At 35.5% G+C, this 16,215-nt stretch overlaps 1 protein-coding gene across 7 annotated transcripts in view; it reads right to left on the reverse strand.

Moving 5' to 3' along the window:
* Positions 1-16,215, reverse strand: part of LOC145693379 (uncharacterized) — a 376,924-nt gene that overhangs the window by 72,283 nt on the left and 288,426 nt on the right. For all 7 annotated transcript variants that reach the window (XM_081769325.1, XM_081769321.1, XM_081769322.1 and 4 more), the window contains one exon: positions 8,742-8,858. In XM_081769325.1, the coding sequence (XP_081625451.1) occupies positions 8,742-8,858 (117 nt within the window). The remainder of the gene's footprint in view (positions 1-8,741; positions 8,859-16,215) is intronic.

Below are 16,215 nucleotides of genomic sequence, written 5' to 3' on the forward strand. Positions count from 1 at the left end.
TAAAAGAGTGACTGTATAGTACTGAGCATTGTTGCTGTTGTTGAAGTCATTAACTGGTACAGTCTATCTCAGAATTGATGTTAACTAATTATATTGAACACAAACATCAACATTTCATTAACAACTCCATAGTGTCATATAAGTCATTTCTCTGGAAAAAATCCAGAAGGATATTCTAATCTTAGGAACGGTTTTCTCAGTAACGATCCAGGCAATTTTGTTCAAGTTTGGTAAATATATTACATTAATAACCATATCATACGGGCATATAAATTGAAGTACTCACAAACTACCTCTATAAAAATTGTTGCGGAAGTACCGTAGGACTCTGAAACATGGATATTTGGATAGGGCACATACTAGTTCCTTAGTGAAGTCTTGATCCGACTACGGTAGATCCCATAGTATTAAAGCTATGGGCCTTTAAAGTTCATTTTTTTCAGGTTTTCGGCAGCCTATAACTCCGAAAGGAAGCATTTGTACACCCAGGTTGGTCTATACTTTCTGTCTTATCTTGGTGTCAGGAATCACCTCAAAAACTTGTCGATGTTGTTTTGAAACACCCCGTATAGAACAGCAACATATGATCATAACAGAAAAGTCATTTACGATTTGTTTCTATAGAAATGGTTTGAAGATGTCAACATTAAAACAGGAACTATATATCATGAAACTGTTAAATATATCCACAGTGTGCTGGAAACAAATTAATATTATTGAATTTGGACAAGGAATTTGATTTGCAACCATTCTTGTTTTCTTTCACTTCACTGCGAGTTGCTAAATAAAGAAATCCACTCTTTGTTACGTATTTTGGAGAGGAAGTAGCAGAGATGTCCCCATGGGTAGCACTCCCTCCAACCTCCACAACAGATTTTGTGAGCCCTCTCAAAAGTTGTATTTCTGTTACAAAATATTTTTATACGTCCTATCTGAAAGGATGTTGTTTTACAATTCTTTGAATATTTTATTTAGGCAGTAACAAGGCATACAAAAATTTGGCTCAAAAAAATATTAAAGAGTAGAAAATAAAATTTTATTTGTATCTAGCGTACCGTTAGTATTGATCGCAAATTGCTGGATCATTTTTAATGTCATAATGGTTTTAGAACCAGAATAAATAATACTTTAAAAAACTTACGAGACGAATCATCATTAATGTATCATTACAAATATATAACTGTTGATGGAAGATTATTAAAATGTACCTATAAGGTGTATAACGATAAATACTGCATTATAAACACAAAGTAGCTTTGGTATCTATAGACGTATCCTACATTTAAAGATCAAGAATCTCATGAAATTAGTTTGACTACCCACTAAGTACTGTCCCCATGCATACGATAACGCGCAACTTTATCAGCAATTTTCGCTAACTCATAAGCACTAAGAAATAAAACTCTTTACTTATACAATCCTCGCAATGTTTGTCTAGATAATTAGCCAGTCTTTGTAGAGATAACACAGAACAGCGTATTCGCACATTCCTGAATCAACATTTCCAACCAATTGTTCCTGATATTGAGATATACATGGGCATCTACGTATGCTTTTTACCTTCCATGTGATTTGCTACAGCTTTCCGTACAATGTTATACAGTGAAAAGATGCTGAATGTTCATCACATGCTTGCTCAAACAGCAAATATAGCAGCAAGCAGAAAATGTGTTACCTGGTACTTTCCGAACCCATCATAAAGAATTGTCTCACCCACAAAGGATAGAAAGGAGTCTTGGAATACTGGGAACTGACATGCTTGTTATCTACACAGAAAAACTGGATACAACGAACACCAATCAAAGGAACTGCAACACTTCTTTACTTTCGATCCTGCATCTGTAACTTCAACAACTACACTAAACCAGCAGTAATTTAAAAATAAATAAATTAATAAACAAATAAAAATATATAGCAATAAATTTATTACAAAGCTGTTACTACGCACTTCTCCCCCCTCCTTGCTGACGGCTTTTCGATATAATAATAGCGTGTCGTAAATAAAAGACCGTTGTTGACGATTGTATAAAATATTTTTGTTTTGTGCCAGTACGCTGCCTCGATCTACTGCGTATTAAAAACAACCTGCATTTGCTACTTTTTTCGTTCTGTATATTCTGTACACAGCCAGTATTTGTGCTTACTTTAAACCTTTGAGCACTGTTGAGATTCTAAAATAAGATGTGAAAATGAACTAAAATAGTTAAACAACGAAACACGGTTGAGTGCTTAATACACGAAAATAAAACGCAAACATTCATTCTCAGGTTGCTATTTATTAATTTGAAATTTCTTGTAATAACGTCTTGATTACCATATTACTATATTAACTCTTTATAATCGCTCATTTTACAAAATTCATTTTCCAGCAACGAATACTATCGCGAAAGTAAACTGAACTCATACACCAGTAAAGATAGTAAAGAACAGCTTATTTCTGAGAAAAATAAAATCGTACCACGGAAAACTATATACATGGATGAAGGGAGCCAATCACTGCAGATTCGTAGTTTCACAATTCCCGAAGGCTCCTTACGGTTATTGACAGGTGAAAGCTCGATGTTTAAAACATTAATTTAACAGGTTTCACAAGATAGATGGTAATTACTGGGTTAGTGACATAAGAATGAAATGAATGTGAATAGGGGAGAAGATAACCGAAAAAGCTCGTTCACTCGGTGTCTATTTACCATAAAGTCCATATCGTGCACTCAGGGTTTGAACACAGGAATACTGGCGCCAAAAGTGAACGCTCTACCGACTATCACTGAATTTGTATTTAAGTTAATATCAGCATGTGAAAATAATTCAATCCTGCATAATATGTAAAGCATGATTGATCGCTTGGATCAGTTTGCTTCATTCAATGTAAAACATGATAATAAACCATCAGCAAGAAATAACCTACTTGCTTCCTTGCGTTTAGTTCACATATGGAACAGCAACATACGACATAATGGAAATTCTATTTACGAGTGTTTTCCCATAAGTAAAGATTTGTACATATAAACATTAAAACAGGAATTATATAACTTCGTTACTTCCGCAGTATACTCGGAACAATTGAATGTTATTTTAAGATAATCTGAGTCACTAATTCTAACCGTTCCGTTTTCTTTTCTTTCATTTTACTGCGAAATAATACGTCAAGATATCAAGTCTTTGCTATATAATATTGGAGAAGGGTGCTAGTAGAGGTGTTTCCATAATAGCATGCCCCCAATCGCAGAATAGCTTTTCTGTCCTCTTCTCAAATTCTGCATTCCAGTTACAAAATATTTTTTTACACGTATTGTCTAAAAGAATCTATCTATTAAAATGCTACAATGGCAATTAAGAGCTATTGAGCTATTGAGCTATTGAGATTTCTTGACGGTTTCCTGCGTGAAGTTTCGAGCCGAAGCTCCTGCCTTCCATGTGTGTTATTGACTTGGCAGCTGGATGCAGACGTAAGTGTTCTGAAGGACGGCAACTGTCGCGAGTCCTTTGGGTTCTCTTCTTTCTAGCCTAACGCGGGCCTGGCATTGGATAAGTTCGTCTTGGCGGTGGTGGTCTGTTTCCAATCTGGGCGACTGCTGGATTTGTTTGTGTGCGGACGTTGTCCCAGAATCTTGTCGAAAGCGTTTGCCTTACCTCGCTGAGGAGAGGCAGTTCCAAGTCTTCATGTATTTGCCCTATTGATGTGTCCAGGGAATGGCCAGTTATTGCTCTTGCTGCTCGGTTTTGTAGTGTCTGGAGGCGCCGAAGGTGGGATTGCGCTGCATGCTGCCAGGCTGGGTGCGCGTACAGCAGAAGGGGACGAATGCACATCACGTACACATTTCTTCGTGCTTCATGGGATAGTTGGGGACTGAGGAGAATCGGAAGGAGTGCTCTGAATCTTCTTGTGGCAGCTGCTGTCGTTTCGTTGATGTGTTGGGCAAACGTCAACTTGCTGTCTAGGATGACTCCTAGGTATTTGGCCTGTGGTTGCTGATCGAGATGGGTACCGTGCAGCGTCAGGTGGTAGTCCCTCCTCTTGCGGTGCTTCCCGAAGTCGACGAGCGCTGTCTTTACTGGGTTGATTTTGATTTTCCACTTCTTGGTCCAGTCCTCTATGTAGTTCAGATGCCTCTGGAGTGCCACTTCTGCATACCTCCGGTTGTGGTTACTCGCGAAGATCGCAGTGTCATCAGCAAAGGTGGCCGTCATTGTGCGCACAGTCGTTGGGAGGTCGGCTGTGTATATACTGTAGAGCAGGGGGGATATGCATGATCCTTGAGGGACCCCTGCTCTAATCTGTCTTGCTGCTGCAGTTGCCCCAGCATGGTGCACCTTAAAGGTGCGATGTTGGAGGTAGCTGTGGATCACTTTGACTAGGTATGGCGAAATTCCTGCTATCCGGAGTTTGTGGATGAGTCCGGAGTGCCACACTCCATCGAAGGCTTTCTCGATGTCGAGGAAAATTCCCAGAGTGTGGCCTCCGGCGTTGAACTGGTGCGTGATATTTTCTGTTACTCTGACCAGCTGCAGGGTCGTGCTATGGCCAGATCTGAATCCAAAGCAATTAAGAGCGACTGAGCTCCAACCTATAACTTTAGCTTTCAAGCCTTTCATTTACGGTTATTTGTGATTTCACGTTTATAACAAAGACAAATATTTTTAAAAAGGTGTAATTTAAATAAATTACTTAAAGATATGTTTTTCACAAAGTTATTCTTTTAAATTACTGTTAAAAGCATTTGCATTTTAATAAGCCTTCTCCGAAATAAATGCAAATGAATTGTGCTGCCATCTATGGAGTTTTTTTAAGCTATACGTTTATGAACGTTTATATGTATGTGGCAAATCCTTTCGACAGTGAGATCTTGGAAACTACAGACTCTAGAAAGATGACGTTTTCACTGATCGATTGCAAATTTTGCGTCGATTGTCCAGTTCTAACTCAATATTTCAAAAAACATGGCCATTATTTATTTATTACATTTTTACGGGTACACTGGAAGTGTTGAAATTAAAAAAAAAAAAAAAACTACAGCATCATATCCTACCTATTATACATTCCAACACCATATATTTGTATATAGGGGCTGCATATCTCTCAGGTGTTTGTTTTATGGCCAAATTATAATGACAAACGAAGGATAACCATTTCTCCAGCCTAATTTGAATCTTTATTGTTTGGAGTGTTTTGCCCAATGAACACCATATATCAGTGACATTATAATTGATTGTGTGTGTAATGTATTAGCTTATTTTAAAATGTATAAAACGATAATCACGCCTCTTGTTCTGTATGGTTGCGAAATATGGTCTCTTATTCGGAACGAAGAACATAGATTGAAAGTATTTGAGAACAAGATCCTGAGACGAATATTCGGACCCAAGAGAAACGGGAATAGGGAATGGCGGAATCTTCATAACCAAGAATTTATACGGTTTATCGAACATTGTTAGGGTCATCAAATCTAGGAGGCTCAGGTGGGCAGGTCATGTAGCCAGGATGGAAGAAAGTAGAAACGCTTTCAAAGTCTTAGCTGGAAGACTAACCGGAAAACGACCATTAGGAAGACCTAGGCGCAGATGGGAGGACAATATTAAGATGGATCTCGCAGAGATAAGAATACAAAGTAGAAACTGGATCCAATTGGCTAAGGATAGAAGTCAGTGGAGAGCTTTTGTGAACGCGGCATTGAACCTCCGGGTTCCATAGGCCATAGAGTTATTTAGTTTATGTATTTGCTTATTACATGCTACATGCAAGAAAAAAGAAAACACAGATCAGGCATGAATTAAGAACTCCAACCGGAAGTAGGCTCAAATCTTGCAAACGGTACGATATATTGAAAAAGTAATCGAAAAAAATCTCCCCTTTACGGTATCTCTTGCCGATTTTTACCAAGACTTCTTTCACTTGTGTCTGCAAAGAGACATGTACAGATGTGAGGAATAACAAGGAGATTCATGCTCATATATGAATGATGCGCTGTGTAAAAAGCGCAGGTTCATCTAGTATTCTTATAAAAGATTGGACGTTCGTATTGACATCGAAAAAGCATGCAAAAGTTCGACTCAAAGAATGATTAGAGAAGGAGAGAGAGAGAACGAAACTTTATTAAACTCATATACCCTAAATATTGTTAGCACATGGCTACATCATCTTTAATGTTAGAATAATTTTAAAATGAAAATAAACATTTTATTCTTCTAACTTATGAGATGCATCATTATTAATAAATAAATACAAATGTGCAACGATTAATAAATATTGAAACTATAGCACAAAGTAGAAATTATACTTTGTTATCTGTAGACGCATTACATATTTAAGAGTCAAAAGTACATTGAAATTAGTCCGACTATCCACTGACTAAAAATCCAATACAGAGACGTACAACTTTAACAGCAATTTTCATAAACTCATAAGCACTTCAGAGATAAGCTTCTTTTCGAATCAAAATACACTACAATGGAAACAAGCAGCTCAAATCCCAGTAACCGTATTCCAAATTCGTTTCATTTGCGTTATAAGCTAGCGTCATTTCACTGAAAAGCAAACTCATAAAATCGAAACTAGTGGGAACTGAAAAAGAAAAACGTTGGAAGTATACATGTGTCGAAAATGAATTTACCACTGCATTGTTGATCCAACTGCATTTTGTAGATAATTCACCAATATAATATTCCACTGTACAAGCGAAATGCAAAAGACAATGTGCACGGTTGAAAATTATAAGTTTGTTACATATTGTTAGTGGAAACACAGACAAATTTCTAATTTAAAGAAAAAATTAAAAAATAAACACTCAATCTCATCCAAAAAATCTTAAAATTTTCATTTTTAAAATCTCGTACTTAATTTTCCTGACTCTGAGCAGAATTCTCTGACTTTTACCTGTTTTCCAAAAATTCCCTGACATTTCTCAGTTTTCTAGGTTTGTCACCACCCTGCATTAAAATCAAATAATTTTATGAAATTTAACCTTGAACATATTTTCTAAGATAGGGTAAATCAACTCCTTTATCCATAACTGATTTTAACTCCAATCAATGGAGATGAGTGGAAATTTTTGGAGAAACTGTAGACCATATTGAATCGAAATTAAATAAACTGAACAAAATTTATCATGGGAAACTAATTCATTCGAAAACTTCCAAGTTGAGGTGGATTTACTCTTTTTACCTTTTTATATTTTCTTTTATTATTATTTCTTACCGATTGTAATATCAAACGAGGAGATGACTGGGAAAGATGGAATGAAGCACTTACATATTCCATCGAATATGAATAAATTTTACTAAATATTACACTGCAGCAGGCAGATATAAATACATACTATTTTTTTGAGGAAATGAGCGAATGCGAGCTTTTATTATTTCAAGCGGCTAAATATTTGCTTTTACACTCTTTCTCTCTCTCTCTCTCTCTCTGTGTGTGTGTGTGTGTTCCACGGTGAGTTTTGAAAAAGAATCCGATTTTGATCAAATTTGGTTAGTGATTTCTTTGTGGCCTTCCATTCACCCGACTTATTAAGGTTGAAATCGTTAATACGAAAGGTGAAAAGGAGATAAATTCACCAAAGTTGTATATTTGTGCAAATCAAACGCCTTATACCTTCTGCTCCCTTTTACTATATATATATATATATATATATATATATATATATATATATATATATATATATATATATATATATATATATATATATATATATATATATATATATAAGTAGCATCATTAATTAGTACTGCTATTACAAATGTTTACGTCGCAGTTTGCTCCTCCATTTATTTTGCTCCTCCAAGGATTTCGAATGTTTCACTTTGGCTCTCTTTAGCTTGTAGTAACAATGGCGTAGCAGAATTTCATCAAGGGGGTTAAACACTCGATCTCATATCTTTTCAGAACACGCGTCATTATATATATATATATATATATATACACTTCGTTCAATCTAGCGACGAAGGCGTGGTCAGCGTGCCGCATCGCCCTATCGCTAAGCGGTGTATCGGGAGCTTTCTAGACAGAGTTGTAGTCACGTCATTTATTCACGTGACTCCCTTTGCCTCACGACGCTGGGTGGACGTCGAAAATTGGCGAAGCCGGGAATCGAACTCGGGACCACGCGGACATGAATCCAACACTCTAACCACTAGACTACGGTGTCCCCGAGAACTTCTCCATGTCGAAGGTTATTTACGGAGATAACCCTAACATGTTGTTTATAGCGTAAAAATAAGTCATTGAAACCAATGTAGATGCTCATCAGTATTACAAGGTTAATATGATTCTAAAGGAACCATACTTTAGCACTGTTATTGTACTAACATAACTAATTCAAGCTCCTTCAAACCAATTATCTTTGTTAGTGAACCATCGTTTGACTAAAGCAAGAGATCTTGAGTGTTTCGAGATTGTAGAAAATCGTTTGCATTAAGTAACTACAAATATAACACAAATCCTTACCAGAGTAAGTTTGAAAACTTGATCTCCATAGATCTGCTTTGGGCAAACAGAGCACTAAATACTTCTCTCATTAGGCTATAGAACAAAATTGTAATTCATTACACTAAAACAATGTGATTACATTTTCTTAGCATTCTTGTTTCTTCCCAATATTACAATTATTATTATTATTATTTTAAAATTGATTTTAGTTATCAAGCTTACATTTCAGATGTTTCTACTTGACTACACAAAGATACCAAATAAATAGTTTTGATTCATTTAATACTTTTAACTACAACAATTAGAAAACTACCTGAAATTAGCAGAAGCATCAGGGTACCTTCTATCGAACCACGGAGGAAAAACAAATATAAATGCAGGTAGACGTTCTTCTTGTTTTCCTTGAAGAGTATCACGAATCGCCGTGAATCTGAAATTACATAAAATTACAAAAACACACATAAATTTTAATTTTATTCCAATTTTAAGAAATTGTGAATTCGTGTTTCAAATATTAGTAGAAATATTTAGTCTCATATGTAGTAATAACGTGTAAAAATGTACCACAATGCTAGTAGTAACTACTTGTTAACTTTTAGACAGTTTTCTAGTGGTCAATTTTTTCATTTCGTGTGATTGATTAATTAGATTGATTTTGAGTTTAACATCCCTTTCAACAGCGAGGCTATATGAGACGATTAACGTGGAATCCGAATCACGTGGGCTCCCGCCAGGAATCGAACCCGGGTCTCCCACGCCCATTCCGTGTGCAATTTAATGGAGAGTACTACGGATTGTATCATTTTGTTCCTTATAAAGTAGGGAATCAGAAAAGTGATGGTGGATATGTCAGACCCGCGACTGGGAGGAGGGAGGGGGTTGGGAAAAATGATGAGTTATAACTCGCCCCTAATCATTCGGAATAAATTTTCTTTCTTTTAAAAGAAAGATCTAAGTACGTTCTACACATTATTTTATTAGCATCTTTTACGTAAATGTAGCCGTTTTAGTTAAAATTTGAAAAAAAAAAAAAATCCTTTAAAAACATTTCATTTAATAAAATAATTATTTTTGTATTATTTATTTGTGTCAAATAGCTAAATTTATAAAATTAACATGTAATAAGAATACATTTTTATTTTCAAAATTGCTGTCCTATAAAAAATCTAATATTTCACTCAAGAGAAGCAATTAATATATTTTAGGTATCATAACACGTATTCCTATAATTTACTATATTATGTGATCCATATTAATACTAATTCTGTACATGTTCATAAGTATTTTAGAAATAAGTTTTAATCATTATGGAATCAATACTCCAGTCATGTGTCTTCTTATTATACTCATTTACTGAAAAGTGAAGGATACTATTCTTATGGTGTGGATCCACACGTTAGTCATCGGGGCACTTCCAGAATCCGAAGTTGTCCGTCTTACTTCAATCTCCATAACATTAATTCTTCGTGATATTTTAATATGCACTACACTACACTATGATACCACATTCAGAACGCACTAATAAAAAAAAAAAAAAAAAACAAGAAATGGTTTGAACGGGAACAAAGGAAACACACAAACACTTCCTGATTTCCGTTCCTTCACGTCACAGGAATTTTACACTGTTCAACCGATTGGCAGCAGTTCGACAGACGGACAGACTGGTTCACGAAAGAATAGAATAAGAAGTCACATAACAAAGGCTTTCCCTTAATCGAGTTATGACAGTGCTCAGTTCCTTCTTGTTTCACGAGAGTTAATTATCCTTCGCATTATCCTACTCACAGATTTCCTATCTATGAGTAGTCCGCTTCGAGGTATCCATCTCATAATCATGATTCAAGTTCATCGCCATCATCATTATCATCATCATCATCATCATAAAAGTCTATTCCATTTGATATTTCATAATCATCTTCACTGACATTATTGCATTTTTGTGGATCAGCAACATATGTCTGTGCAATAAAGTTTATTTAGAGCACATTTGTACGATGAAACACATTTTGATGGACCACATACGAGACTCGTAAACATTTGACGACTGAGAGAAGCTCTTCAGATCCACAAGGAATATCACACATTATTGACTTGTATTTTCCTTTCCCATTAACAGTCCAACCCCAGTTAACACTGTAGATAGTTCAGGATTCGCAATAGGTGCTTTACGCCATATTAGGGCTTTATGTGCTCTTTTTATGTCCGGACGCAGAGGATCTTGTGTTGGAGGCATGCATGATCCTTCGACTTGCTTTTTAGTGAAAAACCACCACCGAAATTTTTTCAGGGATGTGATCTTCGGAATTTTTAAGTATACAGAGCGTATAAAAGCTTATATAACTCGGAACGTTTCTTCATTAAAAGTATCTGTTCCCAGTTATGACAAAGGGTCAAGTACTGTCTCATTAGCGTCCATAAATATATTAAAGAAACTAGTTTTCGTCTTACCATAAAATGATCCTATAGTATCTGTCCCTGAGAGAGAATGTAATCCAATCAAAGTATCAGCTCGGTTGTGACCTAACGCTTGATATACCATACGAACTGAAGTCTTACATGTTTTAGCTCCTGAGACAACAAACCAGGTATTCTGTGGAGGTTGACTGTAGAAATTCGTCGCTAGCACTAGGACATCAGTATCAAGAGAAAATATCTTTAGTGTTTTTGCTCCATTTAAACTTGGGAAGAGTGTATATAATATGATTTTTGTATCAGCCTCTTCTTGTGTCGTTACTAGAGATTTAACCCATCGGTTGGTAGCGAGAGCCTGATTCCAATATGATACTACAATATTTTTTCCCATTACCCAAGCTGGTTCTCACTAGAGCAACACTGAAAGCCTCCGTTAGTCCGTACTTGTTTCTATCATGTGAAATAAGTTTTTTCAAAGAATATCTTTTTTATGTTTTTGTTGGGTTCTAACTTGTACATGACAGGAAGACTACCTTGTCTTCGATCTCTCATTGCATATTTAAGAGAACTACCTACGTATGTGTCAAAGATAACTGAGTCTCACAAAAATCACTATATTTTGAAAAATAATAATAATTTTGCAGAACTGATTTGTCAAATCAGAAATTGTTCTCGTCTCTTTTCCAACGTTCAGTTTGTGGACCTCTGCCATTTCATCAACAACTGCGACTGTATCTTTTTATTTCATCTTAAGTTGAATTAGCCAGATTTGTGTTGAAGCTCTAGTAACTAGACAAGATGAGGCTGATGCAAAAATCATATTACATGCACTCTTCCCAAGTTTAAGTGGAGCAGAAACTCTAAAGATATTTTCTCTTGATACTGATGTCCTAGAGCTAGCGATGAATTTCTACAAACAACCTCCATAGAATTACTGGTTTTGTTGTCTCAGGAGCTAAAACACGTGAGATTTCTGTTCGTATGGTATATCAAGCGTTAGGTCACAACCGAGTTGATGCTTTGATTGGATTGCATTCTCTTTCAGGGATTGATACCATAGGATCATTTTATGGTAAAACGAAAACTAGTTTCTTTAATACATTTATGGACGCTAATGAGACAGTACTTGATCCTTTGTCATTACTGGGAACAGATACTTTTAATGGAGAAACGCTCCGAGTTCTGTATACTTAAAAATCCCGAAGATAACATTCCTGAAAGAATTTAGGTGTTCTTTTTTTTTCTTTTTTTTTTTTTCACTCACAAAGCAAGTCGATAAATCATGCATGCCTCCAACACAAGATACTCTGCGTCCAGACATAAAAAGAGCACATCTTAAAGCCCTAATATGGCGTAAAGCACCTATTGCGAATCCTGAACTATCTACAGTGTTAACTGGGGTTGGACTGTTAATAGGAAAGGGAAATACAAGTCAATAATGTGTGATATTCCTTGTGGACCTGAAGAGCTTCTCTCAGTCGTCAAAGGTTTACGAGTCTCGTATGTGGTCCATCAAAATGTGTTCCATCGAACAAATGTGCTCTATATAAACTTTCTTGCACAGACATATATTCTTGTTCTGCTGATCCACAAAAATGCAATAATGTCAGAGATGATGATTATGAAATATCAAATGGAATAGACTTTTATGATGATGATGATGATGATAATGATGATGGCGATGAACTTGAATCATGATTATGAGATGGATACCTCGAAGCGGACTACTCATAGATAGGAAATCTGTGAGTAGGATAATGCGAAGGATAATTAACTCTCGTGAAACAAGAAGGAACTGAGCACTGTCATAACTCGATTAAGGGAAAGCCTTTGTTATGTGACTTCTTATTCTATTCTTTCGTGAACCAGTCTGTTCGTCTGTCGAACTGCTGCCGATCGGTTGAACAGCGTAAAATTCCTGTGACGTGAAGGAACGGAAATCAGGAAGTGTTTGTGTGTTTCCTTTGTTCCCGTTCAAACCATTTCTTGTTTTTTTCTTAGTGCATTCTGAATGTGGTATCATAGTGTAGTGTAGTGCATATTAAAATAAGAAGGACAACTTCGGATTCCGGAAGAGCCCCGATGATTAACGTGTGAATCCACACCATAAGAATAGTATCCTTCACTTTTCAGTAAATGAGTATAATACGAAGACACATGACTAGAGTACTTATTCCATAATAATTAAAACTTATTTCTAAAATACTTACGAACATCTACAGAATGAGTATTAATATGGATCACATAATATAATAAATTGTAGGAATACGTGTAATGATACCGAAAAAATATTAATTGCTTCTCTTGAGTGAAATATTAGATTTTGTGTACTGTTTTTTTCCCTTGCGTTTTATAGGACAACAATTTTGAAAATAAAAAAAATATACTTATTACATGTTAATTTTATAAATTTAGCTATTTGACACAAATAAATAATACAAAAATTTTTATTTTATCAAATGAAATATTTTTTAAAGGATTTTTGTTTTTCAAATTTTAATCAAAACGGCTACATTTACGTAAAAGATGCTAATAACATAATGTATAGAACGTACTTAGATCTTTATTTTTAAAGAAAGGAAATTAAGATTGAATGATTAGGAGCGAAGTTATAAGGGATTAAGCGAACGATAACTCATCATTTTCCCAACCCCCTCCCTCCTCTCAGTTGCGGGTCTGACATATCCACCATCACTTTTCTGATTCCCTACCTTATAAGGAAGGAACAAAATGATACAATCCGCAATACTCTAAGATTAAATTGCATACGGGATACCAGTAGAAAATCTACTATTTGAGAAATGTGTCGTAAGTAATATCGAGTAAAGACCTCAATATGTGTGAATAGAAACAGAATTATAAAATTAGTTTTAAAACTGTTCACTGTCTTTCTTTTTTTCTTTCTCTCTTTTAAAGCTGTCAGTGAATGAAAGCTTCTGTTCGTGATCGAGTGCTTTCAATTCATGGCTCCTGGTTAACTGCTATCAGAGTGAATCAGTTTCTCGAATGACACCATACTGTCTGTCGCGGATACAATATTCTACAAGTTTCTCAAAAAGATTTTTTTTTTATGTGTGTGTGTTTGTTTGTGCGTATCTCCATGAAAGACACGCAGAAAATTTGTCCTAATCGAAATGTGTTGTAGTGTCTTAGAACTACGCGTATAGCAGACAATGACATACGGAGATTTTTATCGAGGGGAGGTTGAAGCTCTCAAATTCATATCTCTTTAGGATTCATATATATCTTAATATGAACATATATGTTTTTTCATATCTTGTTGAGGGGGAGGAGTTAAAACGCGAAACCTCTCTCTGCGTACGTCTCTGGTAGTAGCTATGAGGATAAAAAGAAATCGAATTATATTTGTAATGCAACCATGTGACATTATGGTGGGTTCGATTGCTGGTGGGCGAAATTGCAAATTAGACCTAGGCCGTAAGTCCCAAACTCGACTTAGCCTCTGAAAATAAGTACTGGGGGTAACCTGGCCGGGAAGGTATTCAAAGTAGCAAAGAACAGTTGTGCCCTGATCACATAACTCCCGGAAAAGCAGCGTGGCAGGCTCTAGTCTTTTATAGGCTGTTCTGGTTTAGAGTTGTTTTGTTATGAGTAGAATGTAATTTATTTAGGCCTTTGGACACCCAAAGCTGAGGCCGGAATAGCGAAGAAGAATGGATGTGGAAAGGCCGCAGTTCCGGGCTTACAACACGTACTATCCTGGCATTATTCTGGTAGAACTGAAATTTGTAGTAAATAAACATTATCACCCATGTAAATTATTAGTGTCACCAACGTAAATATTAAAATAAATATTTGTGAGGGAAGGGTATATTGATATCATTTTTTGCAAAAATGCTAATAAAATAAATATTTATATGAAGACATACAACGCTAAATATGAAGTTTGTTTCGGAACAAGGATAGTTAATCGTGCAGGCAGATGTGCCGAATACTGTGTTCTTCATGTTCCTTGTAATTTTTTTAAAAAATTTAGAAAATACTTTACAATAAACACATTTTAAAAAATCTTTTGTATTACGCTATCATCATCTTATAACATGTATTACATTATATATGGATATACATTATATATAGGGATAGCCAGAAACATTGTTTTCTGTAAATCACGATTTAAAATATTGGTATCCTACTAAGGCAGACTGAAAATCAGTCGCGCTAGAGCTTTCATGTGCTTTCTGGAAGATGTACTATTATGAAAGCCATATTGTCATGTAGAGCCATTCGTGACAAATCAGACACTCAAAATCGGCCATCTTTGACTTCTGACAATATTTGTGCCGGCCAAAACGTATATGATGTAACGTGGGTTGCCTATATTGCAGGAGACAGTTCAGCGTCCCAACTTTGGTTTTCCTCATTTTACACCAAGTCACACCTATGGTATCAAACCATGGTCAAAATATTTTATAAATGCGTTGGTACTGCTTCTACAGTGGAAAATAAAAGTTGGTCATTCAAACATGAAACAAAAAGATTTTAATTTAAATATTTTCGACCCGCTTTTAGCTAGAAATTTGAAGGGCAAAATACAGTGTTTCGTGTTTTCTGTAAGGCCCTTCGAGCAAAGTATATTCACATTTTCTTTGAACCTCGTAACTCAAGTCGTTTCCGAGATATGAACATTTCTTTTATTTTCGAATTTTCAACAATAACTTCGAAATTCGAAGGAATTTGAAGTTGATTTTCTGTCCAAAGTTATCTTTGGATATGATGTACTATTGGTATATCACAACAATTGGTTAAGTGCACTTTTCACCCTCTTATCCGGATGTACCCTTTAATATCCGATAATAAACAAAATGGGTGTACTTAAAGATTTATTGTAACCTCAAAATGTATAAGTAAATAAGATCTACGATACAAGGGGAAAATTTCACATGTCATGTGAAGTATGTTGATTTCACTTTCAACCTTTGTCGCATGCAAAGCAGTAGCTATTTAATATACTTTATACCTAACTGCTGATTCTACGTTTAAGTCTCATTCATCGGAATTTTTAAAAAAAATATACAACCATTTCGTTTACTCTATGTTTGTAGTTCGGAAATTAACACACCACTATTTTCGTTTATTTATATTCTTAACCCGTATTGTATAGACAACAAAACGTCGATCACTATGGCAACGAGAAGGATGCGACGTCACATTATTTCAGTTATTAATGTTAACACTTGTAAAAGTGCTATACAAAATCATGGTTCATTATCTTTAAATATTTTTATTTCAAGAATGAATACGAGGTAAATAGCGTGGGGCAAACGCCCCACTTGCTTCACAGACGATACAGGCCGTCCTATTAAAATTGCAATCTTTCAGGACCTGTGAAACGCTATCCACAAATGCGATTAGTT

The sequence above is a fragment of the Thermobia domestica genome, chromosome 8 (genome assembly GCF_964235325.1).
Source record: "Thermobia domestica chromosome 8, izTheDome1.hap1.1, whole genome shotgun sequence".
In the NCBI taxonomy this organism is placed as follows: Eukaryota; Metazoa; Arthropoda; class Insecta; order Zygentoma; family Lepismatidae; genus Thermobia; species Thermobia domestica.